This window comes from Schistocerca americana, chromosome 3 (genome assembly GCF_021461395.2).
Source record: "Schistocerca americana isolate TAMUIC-IGC-003095 chromosome 3, iqSchAmer2.1, whole genome shotgun sequence".
Taxonomy (NCBI): Eukaryota; Metazoa; Arthropoda; class Insecta; order Orthoptera; family Acrididae; genus Schistocerca; species Schistocerca americana.
In genome coordinates, this window is record NC_060121.1 from 726,213,499 (window position 1) to 726,235,038 (window position 21,540).

The 21,540-nt window shown below is 38.0% G+C and overlaps 1 protein-coding gene across 1 annotated transcript in view; it reads right to left on the reverse strand.

The window, feature by feature from the left end:
• Positions 1 to 19,305: 19,305 nt before the first annotated feature.
• LOC124607123 (THO complex subunit 1) overlaps positions 19,306 to 21,540 on the reverse strand; it is a 92,451-nt gene continuing 90,216 nt past the window's right edge. Inside the window, exon 13 of the mRNA XM_047139329.1 lies at positions 19,306 to 19,869. Coding sequence (XP_046995285.1) covers positions 19,702 to 19,869 — 168 coding nt within the window. The 3' untranslated portion in view covers positions 19,306 to 19,701. The remainder of the gene's footprint in view (positions 19,870 to 21,540) is intronic.

Here is a 21,540-nt window from a genome sequence, read left to right on the forward strand (position 1 = left end):
TCCACTCTCCCACAAACAGCACTACACCTGCTCCACCTTAACCCACTATTCCCTCACCCCACCTTATGCCGCCACAAAAGCTAAAACGCACAGCAGTCTTTTCATTGTACCTGTCTGCGATTCATTGTCTCTTCTATATGGGGAGTAGCAATCTTATCTTTTTCATAATATTGTTGTTATTTCGTCCTGGACTTTCCATTCTTTGAGTCAACGAAAAAAAGAAATTTGTTTACATCAAACATAAATTTAGGTGTTAAGAAGTCTTTTCTAAAGGGTTTTGTGTGGAGTATAGTCTTTTCCAGAAGTGAAGTGTGGATAACAAGCAGCTCAGACAATAACAGAGGGAGATTTTCAAATGTGATGCTTCAGAAGAATGCTGAAGAATAGATGAGCAGATTGAATAACTAATGAGAAGGTACTGAAACAAATTGGACAACAAAAAACTATATCGCACAAACTGACTAAAGGAAAGTACCAGTTGATAAGACACATCCTGAGGCATCAAAGAATTGTGAATTTGGTAATCAAATGAAGGGCAGTGAAAGGGAGAGGGGGATTTTAGATGGAGAGCAAGTGATGAATTGCACAGTGCAGTAGGTATGTAGAGATTATGAGGCTTTCACAGTATAGCCTGGAGTGGATAGCTGCATCAAACCAGTCTTTGGACTGAAGGCAACAGCAAGAACAAGTCATTTTACCGACTATAAGATGCTACAGACTACAAGACGCACCCTAATTTTTAAAAAGTAATATTTCTACCATTTTTATTATTAGACTGCAAATCCAGACTAAAAAAAAAAATTCTTAGTGTATAGAACCGAACTGACCTTTAAAATACCTCTAAATCATCAAATGGACTTCCTTCTTTTTCTTCTTCCTCTTCCTCCTCCTCCTCTTCCTTGTCATCGTTATCTTCTTCATATATAAGATGGTCTGCACTGCCATCAAGAGCATTACTTATGTCATACTTCTTGAAAGATCTAACAATAATGTCTTCTCACACTCCAAACCGTGACTGTTTTATCCAGTGATTGTTTTGATTATAGGTCATTTTAAAGCTCCCTTTGGCACAAATTCATGTGGGATTTTATCCGTCATCCATTTGTTCCATTCCTCTCTCGTATACACTTTGAATGGTGTATTTATCGAGACGTCAAGAGGTTGCAATTGTGAAGTAAGTCCTCCTGGAATAATAGCAAGCTCTATTTTCCCTGTCTCAATTCCTCTTTCACAGAATTTTTCAAATGACTATTAAACTGATCCAGTATAAGAAGAGAACTCTTCTTCAATAAAGCACCTTTCCTTCTCTGCTGCCCTACGCTAATCCATAATTTCATACCAGGCTCGTCCATCCATGTCCACAGCTTGTGGTCTAGTGGCTAGCATTGCTGCCTCCGGATCAGGGGGTCCCGCGTTCGATTCCCGGGAGGGTTGGGGATTTTCTCTGCCCAGAGACTGGGTGTTTGTGTTGTCCTCATCATTTCATCATCATCATTTGTGACAGTGGCTACAATAGAGTGTGAAAAAATTGGACTGTGTAAAAATTGGGACTTTGTACAGGTGCTGATGACTGCGCAGTTGAGCATCCCACAAACCAAATGTCATCATCGTCCATCCAACTCGTTGTCACATACGTGAACACCACCACCTGCCAGTATTTCAGAAGGTTTTGGCATTGTTTCGCATGTGAAAATGCTCATTGTATTAAGTTTAGTACTGTCAACACAACATGAAAACACAATGGTGTAGTGCATTTTTTTCATGTCCACTTGTTTGTATAGTTAAGTTTTAGCACCTTTCATGGCAACAATTCTGTTATTTGGCACATCAGATGTCAGAGGAGTTTCGTCCATATTCGCTGTTTGGCCTAGTTCCACACTGGTTTTCTTTTGATGTTGGATAAAAAAGCAATTTGAAGATAATACTTTCTCTTCACACTTTTGTGGCATATTCTGATATATTTGGGTTTTGGTTCGCATGCTAAGTGCATGACGCTTCATACCCCTGTAGCACCAACCAACTCCACCCTAAAAGTCTGTTAAGTTCCACAGTAGCACTAGGCTTATGAGTGTGTGTTTGAATCACTTTTATATTAATTCTAGTGCCATTTGAACGGTGTGCTTGAATCCATTTAAATATGTCATCTTCTAGTTCTGTCCGTTTTGCATTCAGTCCTCCATTTGCACATTTAGTCTTACTCAATTTTTTCTGTTCTTCCTTACTAGCTCACCAGTCGCGAATGGTTTTTTTCTGTTGGTGGTGGGCTGAAACGCCGCTTAGCTGCTCTGTTTTCATGTTCTTCTGCATCTGCATGTGCTATTACTTTCAATCTACAGCCTGCATCATAAAAATACCTCTTTTTACGAAACTAGCTACTAACAAAAATATTAAACTGTTACCGATAACACAAATCACTTTCAATTCAAGTTCACTGGCACTGTAGACTGAAGTGACACACCATAGGCTGTTCTGGGTTTGTGATGGCAGCGTGGGAGAGAGACAGTGTTACCAAGCTTGTTAATCCTGCAACTCTTGTCGAATTGGTGCACTGCTGCTGCCTGTGAATCCATTGTTGCCACACAGAGGTACTGCAGCATCAAATATATGACCATTTTTAAGACTGGTGGGAATTTTAAATCAAACACTGGGCATTTTAATATTAATTTCAAGTATAAGATGCACCTGAATTTTGGAGGCTGTTTTTCGAACAACCAATTGCATCTTATTGTCCATAAAATACGGTAATTCAAGCAACAGTCCCCACTGCATACAGCATGCCAGTTTGGTACTGTAACATCACAATCTTATGGCCAGAGACCAATATATTTCGATAACAAGTCATACCAATCTACTGTGTACATGGCATGTCGAGATACTGGTGGTTTCTTTGCTCAGCTACCGTCATAATACATTCAAGCCTTAATATTCCACCCCTATCAAGTTGAATTTACAGTGCAAATGGTGGCCCTTTTCCCTATTATTTTGTTGCAGATGAAGTGTTGCCTACTTAATGAGACCATTCTCAAAAATGTTTTGGATAATTTGAAAAGAAAAGAAAAGAAAAATTACATTAAGCAGGAGAAGAAAAATGGGTGAATGTACATTTGGGGACACTTTCTGTAACTGCCAGCAACATTTGATCTTGTGGAAATAATGAATTACAATCTCTAGTGCTGTTTATAAGTGATAATGTTATAAGCATGACAACTGGCAATTTCTAGAATTTTCTCAAAATCGAAGTGAATATGTAATTACGTACTTGCAATTTCAGATTCTTCAAAATCAGAACCAAAACTGGATTAACAGTTATTGACCTGTGATCCTGAATCACGAAACAGTTCTTTCTACATTTCCAGATTGGCATTTGGGCTGCTCCAGAATATCAACAGAGATCAGTTGAAAAGCACTTTGCCCGCATCTCGTGGTCGTGCGGTAGCGTTCTCGCTTCCTACGCCCGGGTTCACGGGTTCGATTCCCGGCGGGGTCAGGGATTTTCTCTGCCTCGTGATGGCTGGGTGTTGTGTGCTGTCCTTAGGTTAGTTAGGTTTAATTAGTTCTAAGTTCTAGGCGACTGATGACCTCAGCAGTTGAGTCGCATAGTGCTCAGAGCCAAAAGCACTTTAAAAGACACACTGGAATGAAGAAACCATGCACTTGACACTGCAGCTGTCAAGATTCTCCTCTGTTCTTATGTAGTGACGACTATGTAAAAAGGAAGATCAGGACTTAACATTCTCGTCAATCACAAAATCTTTAGAGACTGAATACAAGTCTGGATAGGGGAAATAAGTTGGCTGTGTCGTTTCCAAAGGACCACCCCAGTATTTGCCTCAGTGACTTAAGGAAACCGAGGAAAACCTTAATGTGGATGACTAGATAAATATTTGAACAACTGTCCACTTAACTGATAGTCAAGAGTCTTAACAACTGTGTTACCTTGCTCCATACCAGTATGCAGTGCCTACATTTCCAGAAAGGCTGCAGTATGTCCCACTCATATTGACAAAGCACCTGCTTGAATCTGACCATGGTGTTACCTACAATGAGTTAAACAAAGTGGTTCAGTGCTACTGCAGGCACAGAACTACCTATATACACATGAATTCATCCAGTTTGAATAATGAAACTTCCAATCAACCTTGCTTAACATGGCTTTTACAGGATATTCTAAATTTAACTTGTTTTAGGTTATCATTCACACTATCTGATACAATGTTTAAGAATCTCAGTAACATTAATTAAGTTGAGAACAACAGATAATTCCAGTGGCCTGCATTCATGAGCATTCCTTTTCTTTAGGTTAAGCCCCCTGGTCTAAATAACTGCTTATGTTATTACAGATGATGAACAAACAAAACACAGGCCATTGCTAAATTCAGTCACACTGTTTCACTGTAACAGTGTGTTGTAGTAAAACAATAAATAAATATTATTAAATAGGCATATGAAAACACTTTTTAAATTGATATAACATGATTGTGTTATTAGAAATGTTCTGTAGGCTAGCGGACTTTGTTTCTTACTTCTTCAATTGTAGCTACAGGCAGTGGACTACAAGTACACCGGCGCTTGTCATAATTAACCCTTTAACTGCTCTGGACGTGTTAATGTATGTGCCTTTGTACCTGTCCCTGTGTGTTCAGAATGTGTTTACGCGCACCACCAGTCCTTCTACCTGGTACTCTGAACGTGTCTACGCGTAGACACATTCAGAGCACACAGAGACATGTACAAAGGCGCGTGCGTTAACACGTCCAGAGCAGTTGAAGGGTTCAGAAAATCCTCCTTACTTGGTTTAACTTCACTTGAATTAGAAATCCTTAATACTGGTATCAAATTTCTTTCTTATTTCAAATGTGTGAAACAAAATACTTGCAGCCCGTCATCCACCCGCACGGCACTACTTAACAGAACTTCTGCATACAAGAGAATGTTGTAAAGTGTGAAAAAACAAAAATGTACAAAAAATTGAACAAATGTGCCCCCCCCTCCTTCAGTGCCTTACCGCGCATTGATAATTAATGTCTTTCCCAACGCTTATGATCGAATGATGTTTCTTTTTTTTATATAAATCTTAATTTTACAATATCCTGGGGGTCTTTCACCATGAACTTATACAGCAGCTAGGGGACCAATGGTTCAGAATTAGCTTAAGTTATGCAGAACTACATAACACAAGAACGATTGTCCAAGCCTAACTCTATTTATGTCATCAGTTGGAATAAGCATGAAGCCTGACTTTATATGTACAGGAATAATTATTTTTACCTGACCACATCTTCAATGCTTAGTAGTTTAGTTAGAGGCATCTGCTTGTTAACTCATTTATCCCTCAATAAGATATGCTATACTTCACAGTCCTAATGAGCTGCTATATTTTTGCTGGGAGCTGAAGGTTGTTGTAATGTTGTGTTTCCTTAGGAGCCAATTAAAATTTCTTTTGATTTGAGTCATGTAAAACAATAACACAAACTTCTTCAGCGGTGTTCCACTAGTGCATTGCCCCAAAATGGCCTGCAAAATCCGTAACTGTTTCCATGAATTTTTTTGTACATGTTTCTGTACACACTGTGGGTGACACATCAACTGGATTTTTGGTGAACAATTGCTTTAAGGCACCATTTTTCTCCACCTCCAATGTGAACTTGATGTACCACTACAGACATGCCCAAGACCTTTCCAAGTTTTTACATGTGTTGGGCCAGATAACAAATGTGTCATCAATTTAATAGAGGTTTTGCGGAATTTGTATTACAGGTCTCATATGCTTCATTAATAGGTTAACTATGGAAATATATAATAGACTTCCCATGCCATCACCCCATCTGGTCAAAATACTGTTTGCCCTATAAAAATACAACACAGTCAAGGAGTGCTAGAATGGTTCAGCAAGTGTATGGCTCAACAGCTCTGTAAAGTAGTCTAGCTGGTAGCAGTTTAAAATTATGTGGATTAAAAGGTTTTTTATATTTGTGCCATAGTCAAAATCTTTCAATCCTTCAAGATTGCTGAGGAAGACATCAGATACTGGCTCTTCAACCCAAAGGTTGGTTTGAAAATTTCAAGCACTGCAGAATGGCCGTGCAGTTTGAGGTGCCCTGTCACGGATTGTGCAGCCACTCCCCCCAGAGGTTCGAGTCCTCCCTCGGACATGAGTGTGTGCATTGTTCTTAGCATAAGTTAGTTTAAGTAGTGTGTAAATCTAGTGACCAATGACCTCAGCAGTTTGGTCCCTTAGGAATTCACACACATTTGAACATTTGAAAATCTCAGTGATTTACTAAACAAATTCTTGTAGGAGGTGGTACACACCAGCTATCCTGGACATTTGAACGATTAATCCACCCAGTTATGGGGTGACACACAGTTTAATGTTGGTTTTGAAGTGTGGTTCAACTTAGCAATTTTCACATTAACAAATCATTGCCAGAGGTGAAAGACACGGTAAGTATGATGCTAGGGGAGAATGCCAACTGAAAACTGTTGCTGGACACAATATTGAGTAGTGCAACAGAGGCTGGCTACAGCTAATCAGATGCTTCCAAAACAATAGTAGTGTTGCATTTGTTAGTTGGCAGGTCCATGATGAGAAAATTAAAGCAGATAATTATTAGTACACTGCACTCACTCCCACTCGTGTTAAGTGCCAGTGGTTTGGATTCATCACAAATCCAGCTAATTTTTTAGAATATTTAAATTGCACTTTCACTGGACATCTTGTAATCTGCTATTTTTCTGTGACACATGGAAATCAGTAAAGGGGCCAATGCAAAAGTATGTCGTGCATCTCCTCGGAAAGATGTAAATATTTTCAGTAAAAAGAAATTGTGTGCAAATTGTAAGGATGAAATGTTGAAACTAAACGAATGTGTGTGTCCAGTCTACAGTTTATTATTAGTACACTAAAAATGGAAATATCTAAACTTCAAACACCGAAATGTGAACCACAGACAAAGAAAAGTGCGCCGAAAATTCCTTCAGAAACACCACCCTTTTCTGATGAGTGGTCTAAAGAGATCAAGAACGAAGTTAAAAAAGTGTTGCAAGAAGAAAACAGTGTTATGAAGATAAAAATCAAGAATCCAGAAGCACTAATACCTCATTGTGAACAAGGTGCAGTGAAAAATCCTTATCATGTTTCATGTGAAAACTCGTGATCTGTTACGTCTCAAACAACTGCTACAAAAGGAGAAAAAGTGCTTGTTTTAAGTGACAGTCATGGCAAATTAGGTAAAAAAATTTAGTGTGGAAAGTATTAAAAAACCTGGTGCACCAATTAAGGAAGTTGTGAAACTCTGTTAACAATACATTAATTGTTATTGGTGGCACAAATGACACTGAAAAACCTCTGGAAGAATTTCGGACAGACATGGTAGATTCTTTGGAATATATACAGGGTGTCCCAGCTATCTTGTCCACCCAAAATATCTCTGGAACAATAACAGCTATTGGAAAACGACTTTCACCAGTATCAATGTAGGGCTGGGGCCCATGAATGTACATATTTGGAAACATTCTAAAACGAAAGCATATGTGTTTTTAACACAAACTTACGTTTTTTTAAATGGACCTCCTATATTTTTTCTTCAGCAATCCATAAGATGACAAAGCACATACACAATGGCGTTGATTGCATCGCAATATTCCCATTACATCCCGAGATATTAAGACGCGAAGTTGACGCTTGAAACACCCGACATACGCTGCTAGCGCACGTCGTGAGGCTCAGGCGTGAACCCCATGCTGCCCGTAATCGCGATGTGATTGACATGCGTAATCACACTTCCATACTTATCAAGAGGTCCGAAACGAATAATACGGTCTGCTGCCATCCTGCATTAACGTCGTACATTCCAGCAGGTATTTATCCCATAGGCTAGGGGTGATGCGGTTCTGTAACATGTCTGTGTACCCCAACGTTAGTCACAAAGTTAACTTGGCTTATCGTTAATCCGTTACTAAAAAGGTAATGCCGTTCAACGTTATAACTTTACTTTACTGTTGATCTAGCGCAAGTGACAGTTAATCATTCACTCGTAATAGTAAAATTCATGTTGATGGTTTTAGTGAAACGAGCAAGTGGACTAAAAGTTTTACCGTTGTTTAGGTAAAAATGTTTTGATTTGGGAAGTTCAGGTAGGACATAGAAGATGAATTTAAACATGTTTAACCAATTAGTTTTATTATCACATAATTATCAATGTTATGTTTATCTAATGCGTTAAATGACAAATTGTTGCAAACAAATGTTTCTTAACATCACTGGGTAAAATGGCCCTTTGTAGAAACTTGCACTGTGATACAAGCACTACATACTAAACATAGCGTTCACATCTCATGCTCAAAGCGATGCCCATTGGCTTGCATACATAGGGTCACTCTGCGGATGAAGGATGCCCTACTTCGTGCTACTGTTTCCTCTTTGATGGCTGTACAAACATCAATAATGCGTTGCTTCATGTCACCCGGTGTTGTTGGTTCATGTTGGTAAACAGCATCCTTCACTACTCCCCAAAGAAAATAATCCAGCGATGTAAGGTCCGGAGATCGGGCAGGCCACCTAACTGGGCAACCTCGTCCAATCCACCTACCAGGGAACTTACGGTTCAGAAGTCGTCGTGCTCGTAAGGCGTTATGTGCAGGGCATCTGTCATGCTGATACCACATGACCATTCTCCGGTTCAGAGGTACGGTGTCCAAGAGAACAGGAAGATTGTGTCGTATAAATCTGGAGTATTGTCTGCCATTTTGGATGCCATTTATAAAGAAAGGTCCGATAATGGTATCTCCAATAATACCACACCAAACATTAACTTTCCATGGACGTTGATGCTCTACCTGACTGAGCCATTTTGGATTGTCTATGGACCAATAATGCATATTCCTCATACTGACATTTTCTTTGTTGGAGAATGATGCCTTGTTGGTAAAGAGAACACCTGCAAAAAAATTTGGATTAGTCAGAAGTTTTTGCCGAGCCCACCAAAAAAATGTTACCCTATTGCGGAAGTCATTTCCATGAAGATCCTGGTGTAAATGAACATGGTAAGGATGAAATTTATGAGATTTAAGAATACGCTGTGCACTTGATTTCGACACACCAACTTCACGTTCAATTTGACGTGTGCTGATTTGAGGATTCACAGCTATGGTAGCGAGCACAGCAACTTCAGCACGTTCATCTGTGCGTGTTCTAGGACGATGTCGAGGTCTTGGATTTAAGCTTCCCGTTTCATGTAGATGTGAGACGACCAAACATCCGGCGCAAAGGCGACGGCTTGTCACGGAATCGTCTTCTGTACAGTCGTTCTGCCTGAACAGCATTTCGTCCACCTACAACAGGGTACAGTACAGGTATGTAGAGTAGGGTAGAAAACAGACATATTAACTTAATAATAATAATGTTCGCTAACAGAACTATCAACAAACAAGCAATCTCATTACGTATTTCCCGTCAACGTACATTCTCCATAGATCAGCAGCATTTCTACCATATCTTCATGTGTGCACATTATACTGTACAGTATAAGTTCCACAACACAACATTTATTCACAATGTGTACTACCTCTGTGCCGTCACTAGATTACTCTGATGCACGACTACACTGGCAAGCGGTGTACTGCACGCCAAAGCAACAACAAATGGGATGCTTGGAGGTTGGTGGAGTACAGGAGTTTGCATGGGTCGCAAATCATAAACAAGGCGAAGTGGTAACTGTGGCAGTAGTGGGAACTACGTTGGACACTTGACTAGGTAGAGCTAGGCCCTGCGCTACAGGCACAATGGGTCATATAACGCATTAGATAAACCTTATTTTGGGTGTGCAGGATAAATAAGACAACCTGACGAGTGTAGGTACGTAAAGCGTGCAAGAGGGAAACCATTATGTGCTTATGAGAGTTGATGGCAGCAGACCGAATTATTCGTTTCGGACCTCTTGATAAGTGTGGAGGTGTGATTACACATGTCAATCACATCACGATTACGGGCAGCATGGGGTTCAAGCCTGAGCCTCAGGATGTGCGCTAGCAGCGCATGTCAGGTGTTTCAAGCGTCAACTTCGTGTCTCAATATCTCGGGATGTAATGGGAATATTGCGATGCAATCAACGCCATTGTGTATGTGCTTTGTCATCCTATGGATTGCTGAAGAAAAAATATATGAGGTCCATTTAAAAAAACATAAGTTTGTGTTAAAAAACACATATGCTTTTGTTTTAGAATGTTTCCAAATATGTACATTCATGGGCCCCAGCCCTACATTGATACCAGTGAAAGTCGTTTTCAAATAGCTGTTATTGTTCCAGAGATATTTTGGGTGGACAAGATAGCTGGGACACCCTGTATACTTAAAACCATGCACAAAACAAATGTAATAATTCATCCTATACCACTTAGAGTGGACACACAAGGTCTAAATGAAAAGAATCCGATCTGTAAATCGCATTACGTTAGAAAAAATCAACACTACCAAAGGCATATGTAGGAAGGGATTATCTGTGAATTTCGAGATTGAACACCTGAAAAGAAATTAATATACTACTCATGGTTTACAGCTAAACAAACAAGGAAAGATTCGCATTTGTAATAGGTTTGCTTCTTTCGTACACATGGTGGAAAATGAAAAACCAAGTAACGGTACAGGGAAAAAGCATACACAAAGGACAAACAGTTAAAAGTGCCAGTCTCGAAGTGAAAGTGCCACCCACAAAGAAACAGATAGTTATGGACCAATATACAACAAAAAATAAGCTCAAAGAAAGTCACAACACACTTACTGGGTTAAATTTCAAGCCATCTAATGCAGAAACAAGGCAGACATTAATGGACAGATGGGTGAAAAAGGATGGAAAAAAAGTTGAAATTAACATTTCAGCAGAAGAAAGACTAGAAACCACATACATCAGCAAGCCATACATGAAACACCATGAATACCATCCCTGGAAAACATGAGGATTGTTTTCCCACTAAGTACGCTAGCTCAAATAGTGAGGTAAGTGGTGAAGCTAGAAATGATTTATTCCCCATGCCTAATTTTAAATTACTCCATTAAAATGTTCAATTACTCTCAAATAAACTAAACGAAATAGAAATAATGTTAAATGACTTAAATGATATTTCTGTACTATGCTTTACAGAACACTGGTTCAAACAAGATATGTTGGAGCAAACATACATTCCTCAGTTCAAACTTGCAAGCATGTTTTGTAGGAAAATATCGAGTCACGTCAATAGTGTAACTAAACATTTTAAATTGTTTTGTGAAAAAGATAAAGAAATCTCTATAGCTGAACTTGTAGTGACTCGAGAATTTCGGGGTAAATTCTAGAGACACTCGGTCTTCCACAGTCTCAAACGCTCAATATTTTAAGTATAAGTGTGGGAGAGTGGAGATGTGTCTACCACGTCACTGGTTGTTGTGTGTGCAGGCAGGACGTGTACCGGGAGAATACTGCAATCATAGCAGTCGATCGGCACAGACAAGTATTTGTCACTTGCACCATAGAAGCTGTATGTGACATACAAGGAGCAAACACGTGTTATTCCTTGACAGAGTAATGATTGCAATTGTTATGAACAAATGAAATATGATTTGACTAGAGACTTTTAATTCGGGTGTTAGACTTGCTAGAAGCGAGAACTGTCTTTGAATTTCTGGTGGTCATTAAACTCACTACATTGTAAATATACTTAATTGTATCTAACGCTTAAAGATGCAATTGACTTGCAAGAATTTGTGTATACTTATGTGAGACTTGTGGCAATGGAAATATACCAGAACTGAACTTAAAGTATTATGAGAGTACCTAGTTATTTCAAGAGCAGAGAGAGAGAGAGAGAGTTTCCTTTTTTAATCCCTCCAACGAGCATTATTTCTTCGGAGAAGAAGTTGTAGAGATTGACGCAGCCACATATCCAGAGAGGAGGATCAGCTGAACGTTTCAAGTAAGTCAGTTGTAATAAGAGTAAAGGAAAGTGCGCAATCCAGTTTTGCACCACCAAACCGTTAGAAACTACCAAAGCAAAATACAGTTATTATTTGTGTATACAGGCCACCTGATGGAGACAAAAAAAGTGTTTTACAATTGCATGCAGGAACTCTTGGAAGAAATCCACTCTCCAGAAAAATATAATTATATATGGTGACTTTAATATTTCTTGAAATCCAATAAATTCAGAGATGACATTATAAATCTACTACAATCGGTCAACATTTGTACAATGGTAACTGAACCAACTCGAGAAACACCAACCTCTTCATCTATTATTGATCAGATCTTGATAAATATGTGCAAATATGCCTATAACATGCAAGTTGTAAACACGGGTTTTAGTGATCACAATGCTCAAATTCTTGCAATGAATATTCCAGGACACTCAATTCCCAGTAGAATACAACACACAGTACGGAACTTCAGTACAAAAAATGTGGAATATTTTTGATCTCTCTTAAAAGGTGAAAGCTGGAAAGATGTATATGACTGTAATGATACCAATGAGAAATATGATAAGTTTATGGCTACATTCAAACATTTTTTTGAATTGGCTTTTCCCAAGTAAATAACAATGTTTGACACTACTCAAACAACAAACAAGTGGATTACAAAAGGGATAAGGATATCATGTCAAAATAACAGGAGATTGTATGAGTACCCCTAGCAAAATACTAATCCTGACTTTATTACATATTTCAAAAGATACAAAAGAATACTGACATGAGTTATTTCGAAAAAGAAAACTAGAAAATGACAAAATATTGTGTAATTCCAAGAATAAAACTAAAGCAACCTGGCAAATTATAAGGAAAGAAATCACAGTAATATAGAGCTGATTATGAATAAAAGTACACTAACTGACCCCAAACATGTGGCTAGTGCTTTCAACAATTATTTCTCTAATATTGCACAGCAGTTAATAAATACACACCTTGACAAACAGCCAGCCAGTCTCTCAGATCAAAAAATTCATCCAAACACATTCATGTGTCTAGCAACGCCTTGAGAAACTGTCAAGAATCCTAAAAGAATTACTTAATAAATATTCAAAGGATGTAGATGAGATACCAGATGCTATTATCAAAGTTAGTGCAACATTTATTGTGGAACCACTAACAGAGTGGCGTGTTTCCAAATAATCAAAAGTGCAAAAGTAACACCTTTGCATAAGAAGGGTGCAAAAAATGATATTACTAATTATAGACTAGTTTCAGTATTGTCAGGCTTCAGCAAAATTATGGAAAAAATATTCCTTAGAAGATTAACTGTTTTCTTAAGCAGAGAGAGGCTGGTAAGTGACTCCCATCATGGGTTCAGAGCTGGAAAGGCAACTCAGACAGCAAATTTTATCTTCTTAAATGAAGTATTAAAAGCAGTGGATGATAAGCAACATGTATCTGGGATATTTCTGGATCTAAGTAAAGCCTTTGATGTTATTGCTCATGGCATTCTTTTGCGTACATTAAGTAATTATGGAACTGGAGGCTAATCTGAAAGATGGCTCCAGTCGCACCTCAGTAATCACCAGCAGATTACAGAAATAAAACACAAAGATAGTTTTGTGGCGGTGTTCATAGCGACAAGCAATTCGCTGTAGAAACGGCTTACAAAGTCACCGCCACACTTTTAATAGCGGGCCGACCGGTCCGCTGGAACAGTGAACAGAAAGATGAAAACCCAAACACTCTGATTAAATAAAAGTCGGTACTTATCTTTATTAACGAAGATACAGAAACACAGTAGTGACTCCGTGTCTACAGAGATCTGTCTAGTTCGAGTCGGAGCGGCTAGGTCAGCGTCGGCTGACGACAAACAACAACTCTGCTGCGATGAACACACAACTGACTAGCAAGTACACAATTCGGTGGCGAGTGTACAACTGAGCGGCGAATACAGAACTGTCCTAGCGCTCGCGACTCCAGCGCTTAAGAAACCAGAAGCCAGCGGTGGCGCGCGCAGACTTGCGGCGATTTCCTGTCTCGCTGGTGCTGCTTATGCGGACGGCGTCCGGACTTTGATGCTGCCAACCTTTTGGCAGCGGGCTCGGGTGGCATTACTGGCTAGGATATAACAGATAGTAAAACACCAAAAATTGTTTTTGCAGTGATGAAGATAAAATCAAGTACAGAGCCCCACAAGGACCAGCTCTGGGACCTTTCCTATTTCCGCTGTATATAAATGACTTTGATAGTAAAATACATGATGGAACCACTGTGCTCTTTCCAAATGACACTAATACTCTAATTAAATCAGAGAATGAGGAAAATCTAAAGGAGGCTGCAAAATCAGTTACGCATACCTTAATGCACTGGTTCAGGACCAATAGGCTCATCATAAATTACGAAAAAACTGTGGCAGTTAACTTCCACACCACAGAAAACCTCCATCCTGCAAACCCTGTTTTCACTATTGGAGGAAAAAATGTGTCGAAGGTCAGTCATACAAAATTTCTAGGCATTCACGTTTAGGCAGATCTGAACTGGGAGGTGCACCTAAACAATTTAAATAAGAGACTGAATTCACTAGCATAAGCTGTTAGGATCCTCACTCAGAATACAAGCTGCTCATCTATGTACAATTGTAGTATACAGTCACAACGTATGTATGAAATAATTTTATGGGAGAATTCCACAAATTCTACAAAAACATTTAAAATACAGAAAAAGATTATCAGGGTGATAAAAAAAGCTAAATGCAAGAGCTCCTTTAGACCCCTTTCTAAAACTCTCAAAATATTGCCGCTGCCTTGCTTGTGTATGTACGAAATACTAATTTTCACAAAAGGGATCATCTTAAAAAAGGAAAATCTCTTCAGACACGACTATGATATACACATATTGAAACTAGGCAGAAGATGAACCTACACATGAACACAGTAAGTACAAACTTTTGAGGAGTGTATCACAATGAAGCTATATTATATAACCATTTGCCTTCTTGCCTAAAATCCATACCAACATTAAAAGCATTTAAAATAAAGTTAAAACAGTTCTTGCTTGACCACTGCTTCTATTCTTTGTCTGAATTTACGGAACATCATAATAAGTAAACCTCATTTACCAAATTTTACTAATTGTCAATTCATAATATAGTTTACAATGTACTTATCATGTCATCTCCCTTAATAACTGCTATTATCACATGTAGAAGCAATGTAGTACAACAATGTACATTATTATTCATTCTGATTATGTCAACAATGTAGTCAAAATGATTACTGTATTGTAAATTAACTAGGTTTACCACAGTTCTGTATCACATGTACAAATAATGTACTAAAATGTTTCTTGGACAAATAAGCCGTAAAAAATATTTCACAGAACCACTCCATGGCTCAGACACAATGAATACATTTGTAAGTATTAACTTCATTTGCAGAATGTTGTTGTTACAAAAGGCATTTAATTTCTTTCTCTGCTTTTCTAAAGATCTTTTGTTAATTCATATTGCTGATAGATTATGCAATTCCAAGTATCAGCCTAACCTGTGGAATAATTACACTTATATGTATGGCTTTTTTTAAAAAATAATTATGTTGTGTGTTTTTGTTCAAATGGGTTTAGTGGAATACCATGCAGTGATATAATTCTGTTTTGGATGATTTACCACCAATAGAAATTTATCCAAACTTATGAAATGGGCAGCTAAATCTGAATGTTGCCATAGGGGAGAGTGGGACTAGTGTGGATGTGGGGTAAGAGTGGTTGGAATTTTTGTATGTTAAGTTGGTAGTTCTGTAGGATGTAGTAAACAATCAAATAAAATTTGGTGCCAGTCTGGTTACTGTTGCAAGCAAGAGAAGTGAAAATTAGATTTCTGTACTTTCTATTCAATTTTTGTCGTAAACAAATTTCAAGATTATTCCAAAAGGTTAGTACTGAACATACTATCACTTGTGGTTTCTAAATTTATAAAGATTTCCCTAACTTTTGCTTGTGTAATATTTCATCAAAATACAACACATTTGCTACAGTTTGATCTCATATCTAAAATGGCCCCATGGGGCAAGTGTGGATGGTGTCCACTATTACCCCTGTCCTGATTCAGAACAGAGGCCAACTTTTAGTTTCATAATTTTACGTTTATAAATGATTTTAGTAAAACATCTGTACTGTAGATGGTGAGGACATATATCCGGAAAACTGACAGGGCTAATATTGACCAAAAAAAAAAAAAGTTTAGAAAGCGGTAAAAGAAGTTTTGTTCAAAAAGTGGAGTATTGGACGAATTGCAATTTGGATTAAAGAAGTCTATGCTACAGAAACGCGTCACCACAGTTAAGAAATATGCTGCTGAAAGCATTCAGATCCTACCAGGTAAGTTTCCGAACAACTATGCTACAGAAACGCGTCACCACAGTTAAGAAATATGCTGCTGAAAGCATTCAGATCCTTCCAGGTAAGTTTCTAAACAACTATGCCACCATCTAATAATTCTGTTGTTCTTTGTAAACCAACTGTCTTAGACAAATAACAGATACAGTTGTGTAACTGCAACAATTCTTTTCTATTCCGTACATATGCATGCTAAAAAACTGCAAAAGAGAAATTACCCTGGGAGCTGGGATGCAAGGTGTATGGCAGGAAAGGACTGGTTGTATGGATTTTTACATAGGCGACAGAAACTACTTCTCTGTAGACATGAAGATAGCTTTGCAAGGGATGCAGCATTTAACAAAGTAAATGTTAACCTTTTTTTGACAATTTTTTGAGTGTATTGGACAAATTTAAGTTCACTCCAGACAGGATAATGAACTTGGATGAATGTGGCATTCCCACCATAATGCAGTCTTCTAAAGTTATTGCAGAGCGTGGTAAGAAGCAAGTGGGAATGGTACCATCACAAGAGAGAGGGGAAAATGTCACCATGTGTGCTTTCTGTTCAGCCTCAGGGATGGCCATATCACCAGTGTTCATTTTTCCATGAGTCCATATGAAAGATAAATTTCTGGATGGAGCGCCAAATGTTAGTATCAGATTTGCCAACAAATTTGTATACATAACAAACAAATCGTTCCTCGGCATTTTGAAGCATGTAGCTAAGCGGATGCGCTGTTCGAAAGACAATCACCTACTCATACTTCTGGACAATCATGCAAGTCACCTCAGCATTGATGTTATCAGTATGGCCATAGATGCTGAAATCACTCTGCTGACATTCCCCCCACATTGTTCCCACAAGATGCAGCCACTAGATGTCACTGTATTTGGGCCACTTAAGGGATATCTAAGAATAGCATTGGCTGACTGGATGAGAACGCATCCTGGTCGCTCAGTCACTATTTCAGAGATCGCTATGTTTTGTGGAAAGCATCTCCAGTTTCGTTTACCCAAAAAAAATTCGCATCTGGCTCCAAGGTGCCTGGGTAGTGGCCACTTAGTAGGTTGGCATTCACACCAGACAATTTTAGGCCATTGGAGGTAACTGAGCAGCCAGCCGTCTATGTCAAGTTGTGACACACCTTCTCCTGTGGAACCTGCAAGTTTGTGTGATGCTTCACCTTCCGCTTCAGATGCAATCCTAACTGAAATTCGAACTACTGAAGGCTGTCAACCTTTCCCAAAGCCCACAAGGCGAGAAGGAAAATCGGGGCAAAATAAATCCGCAGTTTACACTAGTACTCCAATCAGAGACGAATTGGAAGCAGCAGTGGTGGGTGCAATGAGATCAGCTTTAAAGAAGACTTTGTTCCAGAGCAAGAAGCACCTGAAGGTCTCTGCAAAAAATAAAATCAATGATGATACACACAATGAATTGAAAACCCTTTCATCCACTATGCTGGAATCTGAGGATGAGGGGTGATGTGAAAGAGATGACTATGAAGCCCAAACCTTACAAATGTTGACAGATAATGCAGAAGTGAGGTCTGGTGATTTTGTTTTGGTTCGTTTTGCCACCAAGAAGACTCAAATATTACGTTGGGTAAGTTGAGAATACCGATGGGAAAGTGGAAGTGTACGTTTCCTATCTGTGGAAAAAAAAGGATCTGGATCTGTATTCCCCTTCATCCCAGATGAGTCAATAGTGGAGAGATCTGATACTATTTGTCTCCTACCTTCTGCAAAAACAACCTTTACACAAAGGCACAGGAGGATGCTGCAGTTTAATGTTAATTTTGGGAAGTACAATATTTGTTAAAAAAAAGCAAAAAAATATTCTTTAAGTTGATACTGATGTTTGACATTTATCAACTTGGCTTTATTAATATCAAAAACATACTGTCCACTTTTACCTCATGCAGTTTAAGTCAACGACCACATTCAGAGATCGCTATGTTTGGTGGGACAGCAGTTACCAATAAAATATCACATCTGGCTTCAAGGTACCTGAATTGCAGACAGTTTGAAATAATCAACAAAATAACTTTGCACTATGAAGATGGTTCTTTCAACACTTTTAGAACAGAATGACAACTCAAACTTCATTATAATATGTGGTGGTGCAAGTGACGTTGCACACAACGATGGTTTGCATGCTGTTAATGCCTTAAAATCTGCTCTAAACCACCTAAATGACTCAAACATCATTGTTCTCGATATTTCATACAGGTATGACTTGCCTCAGCTCTTGTGTGTTAACAGGGCAGTAGCATATACAAACAGTCAATATGCAGAAATTGGCAATGGTTATGCAAATGTACAAATGGTTAACATGCAAAATTTTAGCAGTCACGGCCTTCACCTCAATCGGCGCGGAAAAAGTCACTTAGCATCCATTGTTTGTGGTATTGTTGTAAATGCTAGGAACAATGTATACTCAAAACACACACACATTCGAAGAATGAGTGCTCCACAACACAACTGTTGGTTGTGAAAGCTTGAATTTTGTGTGTGTGTTTGTGTGTCTATCAACATGCCAACGCTTTCGTTTCATAAGTTACATCATCTTTGTTTTTAGATATAAAATAAAATAAATAAACAGACCCTCAAGAATTTTGGTGATCCCTCGTCATGTCAATTTATTTCAGTATAATGTATCAGATTGGTGTAATTTCCTATTTTCAAATGAATCAGTCCTTAATCTACTCCACTATTCAATAATGAAGTTCATTGTGCAATTTACTGGCTGAAGAGTGAATTACACATATTTTTCTTCAATTAGTCTTGCATGTTATGAAATTGTATAATGGGTGTGTGATTATTAGAATTACACTTATTGTTAATCTAGATGTCCTCTACTGTATGTACAGCACCAGATTGTCAATTCTCATTTCTGAGACCTCCAATCTGGTAAATAACCTTCTTGGAATGAGGTCACTTTGATTTTTGGGGGAACCAGGGCCTTGATATCTAAATAAATTGTAGATTCGCCATTTTGGTCACACTTTATTTTATTTGAACAGATAACCAGTTTGAGCTTTAAAGCCATCATCAGATCTCATGAGGCAGTGACACAGAGTACACTTGTTCATTAACTATTAGCTATAGCGTTTATACAAGATAAAATGTGACCAAGACTATGAATTCTGTGATTCAGATAAATATCCTTCTCATTGTCATGGTTACACTTTTCTTTCCAGCGACAGTTTGAGACTCATGCTATTCACATAAAATCATGTATTATACATTGACTTTATTTAAAGAAAATTAGAAATCTGGTTGTATTCCACAAATTCAACACATAAAATAAACATTTTCAATTGTTTCCTAAATGCACTGTCACTTCACTGCAGACAGTTTGAAATAACCAACAAAACAACTTTGCACTATGGAGATGGTTCTTTCAACACTTTTGCAGCAGAATGACAACCCAGACCCTCAAGAACATATGCTAGGAACTCAGGATTTGCACCATCATCTTCTTCAGCCCATATCTGCAGCATATGCTTTGCACGCTCTGCATCTGTTGGATGCTCACTTTCGAAGAACTCAACCTGTGGACACATAGCCTTTTCTGTCAAAACAATAAAAATAACAATCTGAGAGGATTTTTTATGCTTAAAAGGTATTGAAAACATACTTCTGTAATTTATAAATAATAATAATACTGACAATAACATGTAAAAATGAGAACATTTAGAAGTGAACAACCAATAACATTTGAGACTTTTGAATTGACAGTTCCTGTATTAGAAGCAAAGTTTAAACAAAACGACAAAAGATGAAGATGAAAGAGTCATATAGATATAGAAGTGAGGAAATGGCTGCAATAAATAATGCAGTAAAAATTATCACATTATCAAAGGGTAGATATGACTACAAAATAATGGAATCATTGTGTTGATTTCAACATCGGTATTGAACTATTTGTATTGAACCATTTGTGGAAGGCATAAGAAACTCTGATAAGCTTGTCCTGATTTTGTGAAGATCATAGGTTTAAAAACTGGAACTGATAATTCAGAAGGTTATTGAGAGACTGGATTAGTTAGTTGAGCTGTGTAAATGGCAGAGAAAGTTGATGATAATATATAACATTTCTCCAAATAACTTATTAAGAATGTCATGTGGAATAATTTGCCAAACCCACAGTATGATTTTACCTTTCTGCTAATACTGTAGAAGTGGAAGGAGTGAATAACTGTTGTGATCGATTCTGTATCCAACAGATCATTATTTTTCACAATATTCAAATTAAATAAGTTGTAAATAACTCAAGGAAGAAAGTTCTCTACAAAATATACAAAATATAATCAATATTTGTAAAGAAAAGGATAATCCAATCTATAACCTCATATACACACTTTCTAGTTTAGTGTGCAAGAATATGCATAACAAATAGATAAACTAAATATGCTAGTGGAAATTTCTGGTTGAATATAAATAATTTAGAAGTAAATGCTACTGACATTAAAGGGACACACAACACCCATAGAGGAAGAACTATTAGATGAAAGACCTGTAAAACAAATTGCACACCACCTTCACAAGCGCAAGTTAATCAATAAGGAGTAGACAAACAGGAGAAAGCTGTTCAGGATACATATACAAAAGTATGAACTGCCTTCACACATGTGTATAAGATTGTTGCTGTACAAGGGCAGAACATGCACTCAGAAGTGCTCCGTATCTGTTGAATTTCTCAAGATTTGGTACTCTGCTGTTACTTGCTTCTCCTAATCTGAAGCAAAGGCTCGGTGAACGAAGATTCACGTCCATGAAGTTCAAGCTGATATATGTTTATTTTCCAAAATTGGGCAAATCTAATTTTAATAAGGCTTTAAAAATTCATAAAGTTGTTGGACTAAACATACTGACTTGATTTCTCAAAATGAAATTATTCACAGGTTTGTGCATCCGGCTCTGCACAAGAAGGGAACCTCATCAGTAAAAAACACGACCATCACATCAATCAAACAATCAAACAGCTGCAGATTCCTTGTGATACACATTGCATGGGTGCTTGCGAGACAGATTTGCTGAATTTCCCAGCCATCAGAAGTTATTAAGTGTACATAGGCAACCTAACAAAAAGTACTAACTAGTTTTTGCAGTTACTCAGCAACCAAGTTTCCAAAAACACTTCCATCAAGGCAACAATTAACTAACTTTCCATGGACACACATTATAATACATAAAGATGAAGATATAATGATTTTTCAAGA